The 13063-nt window shown below is 36.0% G+C and overlaps 1 protein-coding gene across 2 annotated transcripts in view; it reads left to right on the plus strand.

Annotated features, from left to right (window-relative positions):
• The first annotated feature begins 6317 nt into the window (after positions 1 to 6317).
• The window catches only part of LOC108778867 (uncharacterized), a 110993-nt gene continuing 104247 nt past the window's right edge, over positions 6318 to 13063 (plus strand). Inside the window, exons 1-2 of one of the 2 annotated variants that reach the window (XM_018546176.1) lie at positions 6318 to 7706; positions 8402 to 8853. In XM_018546176.1, the coding sequence (XP_018401678.1) occupies positions 6318 to 7706; positions 8402 to 8422 (1410 nt within the window). In that variant the 3' untranslated portion in view covers positions 8423 to 8853. Of the gene's footprint in view, positions 7707 to 8401; positions 8854 to 13063 lie in introns of those variants that run through there. The other variant, XM_018546175.1, reaches the window with a different exon arrangement.

The following is a 13063-nucleotide window of genomic DNA, read 5'->3' on the forward strand; positions in this document are numbered from 1 at the left end:
AAGACATAAAGAAATAAAAATAATTCAGTAAAATCAAGAGGACATGCAAAATTAAGAAACTTAATTACATCGATTTGTCGAGGTAATGATTAATAATTAGGCTCACTAAATTATTTCTGCTCTTTCTAGATAAAATATAATTTTGTTTGTATTCTTTGATTATTCCTTGTCCAATGCAACTTTTAAATAAAAATTCATGGAGATTGAATAAACTTGTTTCAAAACATAATCGTTTATATAAAGTAATTTCACAATTAGCTGGTTCCTCAATTTTTTTTTGTTCTTTATTTGTACTACTTATAATAGGTATTTCTGTGATATTTTCAAATTCTATTTGTTCATTTGTACCATCAGGTACAGATGTAATATTAACAATCTGTATTTGTTGTTCATTTAAATCTTTCGGTACCTGTAAAATTTCATTTTCAAATACTTCTATCACCAAAATTTGTTTATTGTTATTTTCAGAAGAATTGTCTTTAATCGTCTGATTTTCCAGATTTACATCTTTGTTTAACTAAAAAGGAAAAATAGATTGCGTTATAAATTCAGCTGTATTTTATCAAAATTAAATATGATATAAAATTTTTTCTTTTCTTTAATCTGTTTTAAAGAATTCCTTACATTTCGAATATAATTTATAATTTTCACTCTTTTTCCAACAGATGCTACTAAAGATTTCAGATCCGCTTCTGTTAACAGCGTCAAAGCTTCGTAATCAATATCATTTTCTAAAGGAAAGAAAATTATTCTATATAATTACCGAAAATTAATTTTGAGAGAGAGAGAGAGAGGGAGAGAGAGAGAGAGAGAGAGAGAGCTGCCATTCTTCTGTTCCTTAATATAATAATATAATAATTTTATTGAAGAAAAGAAAGTTGCATATGGGCATCTGAAATTTGCGTAAGTAGGATATACCTTCATATGGGCATTAATGCCCAAAATGACATGGAAAACTTAGACAAAGCATATAATATTTTGTTTTGATATATCTTATAATAACAAATAAGTTTGACACACACACACACATTTCGAATTGCTAAAATCATAAATTCCTTTATTCTTCTGACAACTGTCTTTTACACACAATGTATCTCTGTGGTAATAATATAATAATTTTATTAAAGAAAAGAAAGTTGCATATGGGCATCTGAAATTTGCGTAAGTAGGATGTACCTTCATGTTTGGTTTGTTTTATTTATTCTTTGATTAAATTTTAATTTTATTAATAATTCCATAGAATCATGATGCGGAAACAGCTTTATTTGACAATTTTCTTTCCTTTATTTTACAATTGACTAAGAGAGAACATTTGACATCTGAGTTATAGCTCATAGATTATTGGATTTGTTATATGTTTTTCGATATCTTTATGTATTTGAGACTGAAGAGGACTGCAGTAAGCGTCGAAACGTTTCGTGTTTTAATTATGAATTTTATATAATAAATGTATCAACTGATAATTGTTGCTTGTTTATACCGAATATTAATGCCTTACTTTTGTTGTTTTTTTATAATATAACAAGCGTTTTAATACATATATTTTAATATTTATTAATAATATTTAATATAAATTTCACACACTTTTTAATCATGTTATCAAAAATTGTAACATTTACTCGACACAATTTCAGTTACCTTACTTGGCTCTTGAGTTGGAAGGAAACTTATTGCAAAATCGCTCGCGTTACGAAAGTACCTTTACCTTATACTCGTGGGAATGTACGTCCGGATACTTTCCAAGAGTACTGTCCAATAAGTTCTGGAATTTGTGTGGCGCAGTCTGAGAGAAATGTGTATATCCAAAACTATATGATCGTGAATCGCAAATGTTATTAGTCACATCGTGCAAAAAGGATGCACATTTTAATCATCTCTCTAATTAATCATCGTTAATATAAGTTATTATAAGTTAAGATTGAGGACAATTCCGAAATCGCAATATTATTAAAAATGTAAATGACAAAGCAAATATATTACTAATATCATAATGATGAAATATATCACATGGATTTTTTCACTTCAAATTATGCATATATGTAATTGGATATCGAGAATTCGGTTAGAAAAAATTATGTCTAGCCTAAGGGATTAGATGGAATCTGTGATAAAACAATGTCTTATATCGGCGCGCTTAAAATTCTCTTTGCGCAGGTCATATTTCATCGATTAAATTCAAGTCATTTTAGGATTGATGTATTTATATTCCTCAGATATCACTTAACATCGGAAACTAATTATTCCTATTTCGATTTAGAAGGAAAAAGGATAATTATTTTATAAGAAATGAAGCAACCTGATTTCCAAAAAATCGTAAAGAAATCTACTGGCAGTAATCATTTGTATTTCTTATTTGTATTCTTTGTTTGCATTTCCCATGAGATTAATAACAAATTACTTGATACTTACAACATCAATTATTAAGTAGCCATTAAAATATTGAAATGAATAAGTAAATATAATTTCGGAAGAACATGAACATGTTTATTACAACCATTAAAATTTTAAAGATGTAATTAACAGCACAAAGTATTAGTATCAATTAATAACACTAAATAATTAAGATTTTACAATTTATTTACGTTTTTCAAAAACTTAATTATTAAAAATTTAAAAAAATAATAAATTAAAATAAATAACGGACTTTGGTAATATAATAAAAATAGTAAAAATTTTTTAATGTTTTGATTATAATTACTAATTCAGTAAGTATGTTCTTTTAAATTTCTGCTAAGAACATTTTTTATTTATTAAGTTTCATTATTATTTCTGTTCTTGATTAATATTATTTCTAAAATTTTTCATATTTTAAAATGTGACAAATTGCACAAAATTCATCAAAATAATAATGCTGTTATATTGCAGCATAACGATATATTTTTTTACTTCAATAATAATAATGCATCCGTTTTACTATACTTAATTATGGTAAATCCGTATTTAAGTTTCTGTCAGCATAAAACCATCGCTTAGATTAATCACAGTTGTTGATTCCTATTTTACCTGAGAATTTATTACGACTATTATAGAAAATTAAAAAAGTAACGTTCTCCAATTTGCTCAACGCACAGCTTATAATAAGATTATCATTGCCATTTAAATTTCTGCAAGCAAAAGTTTTAGATTGATTAAAATATTCACCTTAATTCTCAATTTTCATATTCACCATTAATTAGACACGAAATCGTCGACGTTTCTAGGCAACATCGTAGAATGATGGTTTATTGTTATTGGTGTATGTACATAAAAATTCTGTTTAAATTTACATCAAAAGAAAGTTACGTCGATGAACTTCTCATTCAAAAAGTACTAACTTCTAAAATTTGTATAAGAAAATAAAAAAAAATGTATTAGTAATTAAAAAATTTTGGTATCTCTCAGTATCATATACTAATGTCATAAAGAATCCATGCGATTTATTTATATTAGCTCTGTGATAAGGGAGTCATTTAAGTTTAATCACCGACAAGCTGAATGCAGCTCGTCTAAACTCGATTTTATCGATTTCGTTAACGGAAATCCGTTATTCCCAATAGCGCTCGCTGTATCGTGAAATTTCTTCGTATCATATAAAAACGATAATCGCGGATAATCGCGTAAGGAGAATTAGGTATATACATCGACTACGGGGGGAGGGAGGGGGAGAGGGGGAGAGGGAGAGAGAGGGGGAGAGAGGGAGAGGCAGAGAGAGAGGGGGGGGAGAGGGGGGAGAGAGGGAGAGGCAGAGAGAAGCGGAATCTGATGTCGATATGCGAATTAATTACCACGCGTGTTCTGCGGAACAGGGGTACCATTCGCTTGCTGCCGATCTGCCTGTTTGCCATATGCTGCTCGCCAGCTCGCCACGACCTCCGCCACCGCCACCACCTTCACCACCACCACCGTCACCACTCTCATGGAGGGAGGGGAAGGTTAGTTGCACTCGTTGTAGATCCACGAGTGGGGGTTAGCGTCAGTGGCAGCGGTGGATGTTCGTGCAGGTACGCAGTGAATATACACCCCCCGCGCGACTATCGTTGACGCCGCCGTCGCCGCTACCACCACCTCTATCCTCCACACTGGCATGAGCACCAGCAACAGCAACCACTTACACCATCACTATTTCCGCGACCGTCCCTTGCCGCCACAGTCGTTCTTTCACCGCGATTCTCGCGTGTGTACGTGTCTCGAGATCCTACTGTTATGTGTATATATATAACGCAGCTACATCAACGAAGATTCCGTGAGGCCAACGGCGTTCTCCGTGCGGCTCGGGGTGGTTCGATACACGCGCGCGCACACGGTACCGATGGGGGTTCGGTGCCGGCAGTGCCGCCACAGCTCTCGGAAGAAACGCCCGTGATTTTACACCTCCGCTCGAGCAGAATTTACTGAACTATACGACGAGGGTGCACCACGACTCACTCTTTTTCTCTCTTTTTCTTTCTCTCTCTTTCCTTCTATCTTTATTCCTCTATCTTTCTCTCGCTTGATCCTTCCTTTTTCTCTCTAACTCCTGAACGTCTTCTCTTTTTACGGCGGGCTATTCTTTTTTCTCGCTTCCTGCTCTTCTCTTCATTTTCGCTGTTCTCGTGCCCCTCGTCCGACTGTACTGTACGTGACGTGACGACCACTGTACCTCGCCGGATAATGGATGACGAGTGAGTGCTGACTGCGGGGGATACCACGGAATTGATTCCGTTTGGTCTCGCCGCCAATCTCGACGCCTCGTGGTAGTGGATGATAATAGTGGTACGCTGATACGAGTCGACCACGCTGTTTCATGAGAACGCGATTGTGTGTGGGCGAATGCGCCTTCCCTCCCATCCTTACTCCCACTGGTGTATATCTTAATGAACAGTCTGGTTAATCGCGTCCTGGTCGCTTAGTCACCTACGATTCGTCCTCGGGGTCCCTTTCGCATGATCCCGCCGGAACGCGGATGAACGTTGAGAGAGTCGGGATGATTGACCGGCAGACGACGATGCTTCGTGTGTTTCTAATGTGCACTTATCCAAATTTTTCCTTTGCGCGAAAGCTAAAGTCAAACTGGAAGTCTGTGAACAACCTGGAATAAGGAGCATTACTGTGCTTTTAAACCGTTGATCACGCTATCGACCGAGGACTACAATCAACTTGCGGGACGTCCTCGTGTGACACGCTGCAGTACGGCTTACGTACCTACAGTGACGTGGTTGATGATCGATGACGGCGCGAGTCGCGAGGGTTCACGTGGTCGACTTTCACTCGCTGCTGCACGCATATATTTATTAAATTCACCCAGACTGTTGGAGTTCCAAGAGTTAATAAACGCGACCGGTCGATCGCTTATAGCAGGTAGTACCATGACAGTCAGTAGCCGTCAACATTCAGAATGAGCTATGCACAAGCACGGACTCCTTGACCTCTTAAAGTCGCGACATGAGAAGTATACCACGCAAGTGTATGTATGTAAACCGCTCTCGACTATGCGAGGATAGGCTCACGAGTGACAATATAACTCGAAATTTTTAGTAATCGAACTTCCTGTGATTTCGGGAGGCTTGTTATTCGGTTTAAACACCATCGATTCGTGCCTTGCATCCACTTTACTGTCGCAAATCATCATGATCTGACAAGATGACACGCACTATTGTTTCCAACAATTGGAATCACTAGAAACTTTAAAGAGTAGGAAGTAGTAGATTGTGAGAAATCGAGGTCTGTCATCATCCATCACACGCGAATACTCTCCAGTATTTTCCGCTATTAGCCATCAATAATAAAGTACCGGATATTATCTACTTATCTGTAATCTTAGCAAGCCTAAAATATTGAAGACATAAACCATTGCATAATGCAATTTTGCAGCCTAGTGCATCGATATATGAATCTACGAGGCTATCTTTTGTATTGTAAATTTTTGACCTCGATTCGCAAGATTCTAGATGTAAAAAAGTAGCACAATTTCTGTATTCGAAAGGATGTTTTTGAATGCAGATTCAACGAGTATTAGTTGATAAAAGTGTGACCGAACGTACAGTTTAAAAAAAGATGTTTCACACGAGCTTTCGGTTCCACTGCGACAGAAGTTGAGCCAGCATTCCGAAATAGCCTAGATGTAATCGCAGTAATCGAAGCTTCGTATAAATCGATGAGATAAAAGAAGACAAATCGACAACACGGAAATAGGCAGTGATATATCGTGTAATCTTTAACGCCTCAAAATCCTACTGGTTAGTCGATAACAGCGTGGCGCATATCGATTGGCAGCAATCAAGCATCAAGGTAATTTAGCGATAATATAAGGCCGATGAAAGTAGTACTGGATCAAAAGGGATGATCGAGCAAAGGTCCCAATGACATCTCGGCGGGGCAAGAGCGAGGGGTATAAAAGTCCATCTAGTCCTCCGAGCAGCGGTTCGGAGGACAATGGTTTTACGAACCGACCTCGCGTGGCCGGACTCTACGTGAAGAACTTAAGCAGAGAAGAGTTGGATGAGTTGGCCAAGGAAGGAATTTATGGACCTACTGGGAATCCGAACGATCGACCCAGAGACGGCGGTAGCCAAAGGAGTCTCAATATTCTAGGTAGCAGCCGGGACTTGGATAGTCAGGATCATTTTAGAAGAGCGACTTCCAGAACACCTCAGCCACCCAGAAGATCTGGCATTGCAATCAAACATGGAGATTCTGGCAGAGTGTCAGAAACTTTAGCACGGAAGGATCATCATGGCTCGCTTCCGACGGAAAGAGGTTGGTCGAGACGTTTGGAGGATCATTCTGGGCAGCCAGAGAGGTCCGCCCGAGAATCCTCTGAATTTCCTGCTAGTTGGAAAGAGCCGTTACGACCTAGCGTCAGTGCATCACCCAGAGAAAGTTTGATTGACGTGCGGATCACCGATGAGGATCTTATGATGGCAGCTGGTTCGTGCCATTTCAGGGAAACCCAGAAGCGTCCTGAAGTATCTTCGCATTGCGTCATTTCGTCGACGGTACCCAGCGAGGACCAGAGCTTATCACCGCCGCCATACGTCAGTCTAAGTTCACCTGAGTATACCGAATACGAGGAACCGAGCTCGCGAGCATCAAAGATTCGTTCCAAAACTGCAGCGAGAGTCTATCAAGTCGGTAACGAGGAACATACAAGTTCACTGTATGAATGTCCGAGCTCGCCGTCATTAAAAGAAGACAAGGAGTCTCTCTTTTCGCAAACGATTGCTAAGTCATCAGACTCCAATATCGACAAAGTGGATGAAGTTACGAGTCCGTCGGGAACGGAGAAATTAACTTCACCAGAATCCAAGAAGAGCGAATCTCCACCTATGAAGAGAATTGGTTCCAGAACGCAAGACAGCATGAGATTGCGACCACCGTTGGTTGGAACTGCTGGTACTTCCGCTGATTCTGGCACCGGCGATTCCGGGAGTGTGGAGATCCAGGCGGATGTCGTGACACCGCAGGCAGCATCGGGTAACATTCTCGATATCAAGGAATCTAAAAACGAAAGCAGATCCTCTGGCGCGAGAACTCCCGGCAGCAAGGGGGGCAAGCAAACAGTTAAGCCGTTTACGAAAGAGAGTAGATTGGAAAGCAAGACTATACAATTAGTGCGCGAATATGGTTTTCAACCGAAGAAAAAGATGTCGGTGGAAGATGGCGCGGTACTGCCAAACAAGTTCGAACCATTTCCGAACAATCTCTACGGCAGACCATTGGAAGAGATCGACAATTTCATCTACGACGAAGTGAGTTCACAATTTCGTGCAATTATCTTTATTTCTTCATCTTTTACTTATCGAATAAAAAATTCTATGAGAGATAACAGTTTACTTTTCGAATCATTTAGCATACAATATTTAGATTGAGTATAAAACTAGTTACAACTAGTTCAGATATGATTCTATTTAAAGTATGCTATTGAACGTATTAGAAAATACAAAAGAGAAATAAAACTTTATTATACAATAAATAAAATTTTTATCATATATAATGATAAAATTGTTTTTAATTTTTATTGGTATTAATAAGGAATTTGAGGTACTTTGAAAAATATTAGACTTTTGGAAAATTTAAATACAGTTACAAAGTATAAAAAATCATAAGTTTTATTTAAAATTTTATATATACGTATATGCATATATATCTTATATTGTTTGACCAATAATTTTCTAATATCAAGTATAAAAAGTTGAAAGGTTTAAACTTCAAAGTAGGTAAATAAAAAAAATACGTCTCTTTTGAATTTTTATGTGTTTAATAATATATTTTAAAAAGATTCATCAATCCGACAGTAGTGACATGTCCCTTGTGAGAATTATTCATGTTAATACTTTTAACAAATTAGAAAAATTGTATGCATTGAGCTTCAGCGAAACCAGAGCACGATTTCAGTTAGGTATAACGGCTACCAGCTTATCATAGCCATATCTTAAATTCACAGAGCCTCGAAGGGAAATGTTAAAGGACCACGCGACCGTTGGGGATCGTTATAACACAACACCGCGAAGCAATTTCAACGATCGCATATTTCCAGTTTATAGCTGAGTGTTGCTAGGAGGCGAAGTGTAACCGAGAGCAAATATCAGGCACAATTTTCGTTTTTGTAAATAAATTTCTTTAGCCGTAAAGCAAGTGGAACAAACAGGAAAAACAGTAGGTGACGGTAAAAAGAAGCACGAAAAAAGAGAAAAGAATCTGGCAGAAATGTGTACGTGAATGCGCAAGGCAGAAAGGGACTTAAAACAGAAATGGAGAGAAAAGTTGCGAGAGAAACAATAGTTTAAAAAAGAGTAAATGATGATAGGTTAGGATTAGTGAAAGAACGGAGTGGAGAAAAGAGAGAAAGAGGACGAATCACCGAAAATACAAAATGAGAGAAAACAAAGAAGAGAAACAAGAAGACTCGGCGCGCGAAAAAGACGCCGGAAAAGATTAGGTGAATTCGCGCGGATATCCGTGCGCTACACATCTATTTATATTAAAAATCGATCGTCCGCGACTATTCGTGACCTGTTCTTAAGTAAGAAATCCCTGTTGGATTTGCGGGAGATTATGTAGGTCATAATATGTCGGATTCCTTTAATTGCTCATGCTTCCAGTTTCTCTTCGCTGCTAGTGAGACTCTTATTTGCTCAAAAAGGAAAGAATTTTGCAATCTAGACACCGAATATTTGAAATTTTATCAAACAATTTTCAGAGCTCTTTCGAGATATTTTATATTCAGATTTTTTATTAGGCACCAATCAGCGAGAAATCAGCGAGCTTCACATTGAGATATTTAAGCACGAAATATGAGTGTATAAATATACAATCCTTTATACACGCATAATTAGAAAAAAGTAGTAGACTTTAAAGATGAAAATGTTATATGTTGAATCAATGTACATAGTATTGTATAATACATTGATTAAATAATTTTATAATTATTGCAACTATAATATAAAATGATATTCAACTATGTGTACGTTAATTCTATATGTAAAATATGCATAGTTGTCACTTTTAATTGCTGTCATCATAATATTTTTCACTGAGTGCGCTAATAACATATTAATTTTTTTATCAAGCTCAATTAAATAACTATAATAACGAGTATATTGCATTCTAACATTTATAATAAATAATTTCTAAAAAGAGACGCGCGATATTCTATAAAGAGAATAATATACTTACCTCTCGTGCAATGTCTATATCCGAGAAATCTTCGTCCTGTGTGTTATCGCCCTGGAATCCTGTAGCGATCTGAAACAAAGAGAATAGTTAGATGGAAATTACAATCTCTTATTTTACGCAGAATTTAGTGTATTATAAATTAAAAACGCAATTTGTAAGTTCACATAATTTAAAGATTAAAAATACAGATTAAAGAAAAGAATCTGGTTATTCGTATTTTTTTCTTTAAAATTTTCAGCGAAACGCGAGAATTACTGACAGGAAAAGAAACAAACCGTTATATTTTTCTTCGTTGTGATCTGGAAAGAGGAAATTTTCGCAATTTGTCTGTAGGTATAACGTGTTAATGCAACTTCCATTAGACGCCTGATTGTAAATTGCTCACGAGCGTACTGAATTTTTAAGTATAGCTTGCTCGTATTATGCTAAACAATGTATAATATAACGATCTGTGATCGAGCCAATATAAAGAAATTATAAATAATTTTTATAATGTATTTATTACAAATTAATGGAAGAAGTTGAATGTTTCGAATCAAGGGTTCTTCTTCAGCAAATATCAAAATATTAAAAAATATTAAAAAATATTTTAAAAAACGAATAATTTTTCTAACAATTTATGTGGTAAACCTTTACATACAAAAGGGGACCACCTATCGATGATCTTGACCTTGACATATGTTGTCAAGGTCATGACTCTGAGTAACCTCCGGCAGGTATTAGCCGTCGCTCGTCCTTCGTTAAAAAGTTATTAACAATCAAAGTTTTAAAAATAACGTCTTATTTCTGCTATATACCATCTTAAACATTATTCTACACATACATTTTGACTTCCTACACTACACGAACTCCAATTCCTCCCCCCCCCCCTCCAAGGAGCGTACGACTTCTATGATTGCACTGTTGCAATTTTAAAATTAAGGTATAATATATAATACATGTATGATATTGAGTACTATTCTACACTTTTCCCTGTTCAGAAACGTTAAACTTTCCACGAGGAGTAACTTTCACCCCTCCCTCCCCTGCACAGAGGCACACGACTTCTACGATTGTACTGTTGCTATGATAGTACTGTCGGGGCAGACCTCTATGACGGTGTGGGTGCGGGGGGGTGGCCGAAGGCCACCTCCTTGCACCCGCTCGTGTGTGTGTGTGTGTAGGAGGTGGCCTTCGGCCACCCTTCCCGCACCCACACCGTCACAGAGGTCTGCCCCGACAGTACTATCATTGCAACAGTACAATCGTAGAAGTCGTGTGCCCCTGTGCAGGGAGGGGGGTGAAGGTTACTTCGCGTGGAAAGTTTAACGTTTCTGAACAGGTAAAGGTGTAGAATAGTACTTGATATCATACGTATATAGCAGAAATGAAACGTATATTTTAGAACTATGATTGTTAATAACTTTTTAACGAAGGACGAGCGACGGCTAAAACCTGTAGGAGGTTACTCAGGGTCATGACCTTGACAGCATATGTCAAGGTCAAGGTCATCGGAGGGTGGTCCCCTTTTGTAAAGGTTTACCAAAGATGATACATACTAATAACTTCTGTATCGAGATATATCACATAAGAAGGTGATTCAACCATTGCATAGACAATTAGTATGTGATTCTTCGTTGTCAAGAAGTCAACTCAAACTGTTGATAATTGGAGTCAGGAATGATATCTAATACAAATGATATATTGTGTATTAAATTTTATTTATGATGTTGAAATAGTGGGTCAATAGTAGCATTAACACGCAGTCAGAAAAAAACCTCAAATTTTATTAATCTTATACTAAACTTTCTTACATAAAACAATCTGAATATACAATATCACTAAATGTACGTTCTTTTCATTTTTATTTCAAAATATGATATATGTCGATAATGTGTGTTAATATTCTCAATAGAAAATAAATTCTTTTAAGAAGAATATTATACCATAAAAAATTTTTTTTCTGTGATATACAAAATGCATTAAATTTCAAATTGATTAAATACTTTCTAAAGCAAGTTATTCCTTAAACAAAGCGAGAGGAACACGTAATTAATGTAATAAATATTGTTTAATTTTTTTTTCTGTATAACAAGCTACTACACATGTGAAATTAAGTTCTACAAGATCATTATAAAGTCTCTTTATTTATTGGAAAGGAAACTTTTCCAGAGAGACTTAATTACAACAACAATTATTAAAAGATTTTCTTTTCAAAATTACAAACAAGCATAACAGAATGCTGCAACATAGAAGAATTATGTTAACACAATTTCGCAATTATATACGTATATGTATTTTACCGCTCTGTCGTAAATCATCGTAACGGATACGTTCATATATGCGTTTATCCACACTACTCGAGTTCAATGCCAACATCAGCGTGACTAACAATAAGAAGAAAAATCTTAAGCTCGTTAGGTTCTTTATGCAAAAGAGCAATGAATCTTTCTTGAAAGACTTACGTTTGAGTTATTATTGCTCTCCTTACGCTCACTTTTTTAAAACAAAAAAGAAGCGAGAGTCATATTTTTCCCGTCGCAGCCAGAGCAAAAACTATCAGTCCATTGAGCGAGTTAATGCATCTTTAATATCGTGAAACATGGGATTGAGAAAATGGAATGTTCGGAAAGAATGGAAAAGTACTATTTATTGGATGCGATGCTTCGTCTCTAACAAATTAAAGTATTTTTCGATGATCTTCGCGGCGCAACAAAAAAAATTTGGTAATTATTAATAAATTAATAATATAATTGAATTATAGACTCTTATATGTTTCAAAAACAATACCAAAAATTTAAGTAAATACAAAGGCTATTAAGAGTCAACGCTGTTAGCAGTGCGCAAAAATATAATCTTAAAATCTATAACATAGATATTATGTCGAACGTTTCGATCCTTCGTTTCGGATCATCATCAGCGACAATACAATATAAAATTAAAAATTACTCAGAGTTGCGAACAATGATGTTGTCCCGCAGTATGTAATATACAACCAATCTGAGGCAAGACTATCACTTCTTCACGTGAAAGTATGTACATTAGTTCGAATAATTGAGTATGTCTCAAGTTGGTCGACAAAAGACAGAATCAATTATATCACAGAAATCGCATTGATCAAATTTCATCGTCAATATGTCTGTATATGACGATGTACAACGATATAATGTAACGATATTATATCGTTGTACATCGTCATATACAGACATATTGACGATGAAATTTGATCAATGCGATTTCTGTGATATAATTGATTCTATGTCTTTTGTCGATCAACTTGAGACATACTCAATTATTCGAACTAATGTACATACTTTCACGTGAAGAAGTGATAGTCTTGCCTCAGATTGGTTGTATATTACATACTGCGGGACAACATCATTGTTTGCAACTCTGAGTAATTTTTAATTTATATTGTATTGTCGCTGATGATGATCCGAAACGAAGGATC

Source organism: Cyphomyrmex costatus, unplaced genomic scaffold (genome assembly GCF_001594065.2).
Source record: "Cyphomyrmex costatus isolate MS0001 unplaced genomic scaffold, Ccosl1.0 scaffold521, whole genome shotgun sequence".
Taxonomy (NCBI): domain Eukaryota; kingdom Metazoa; phylum Arthropoda; class Insecta; order Hymenoptera; family Formicidae; genus Cyphomyrmex; species Cyphomyrmex costatus.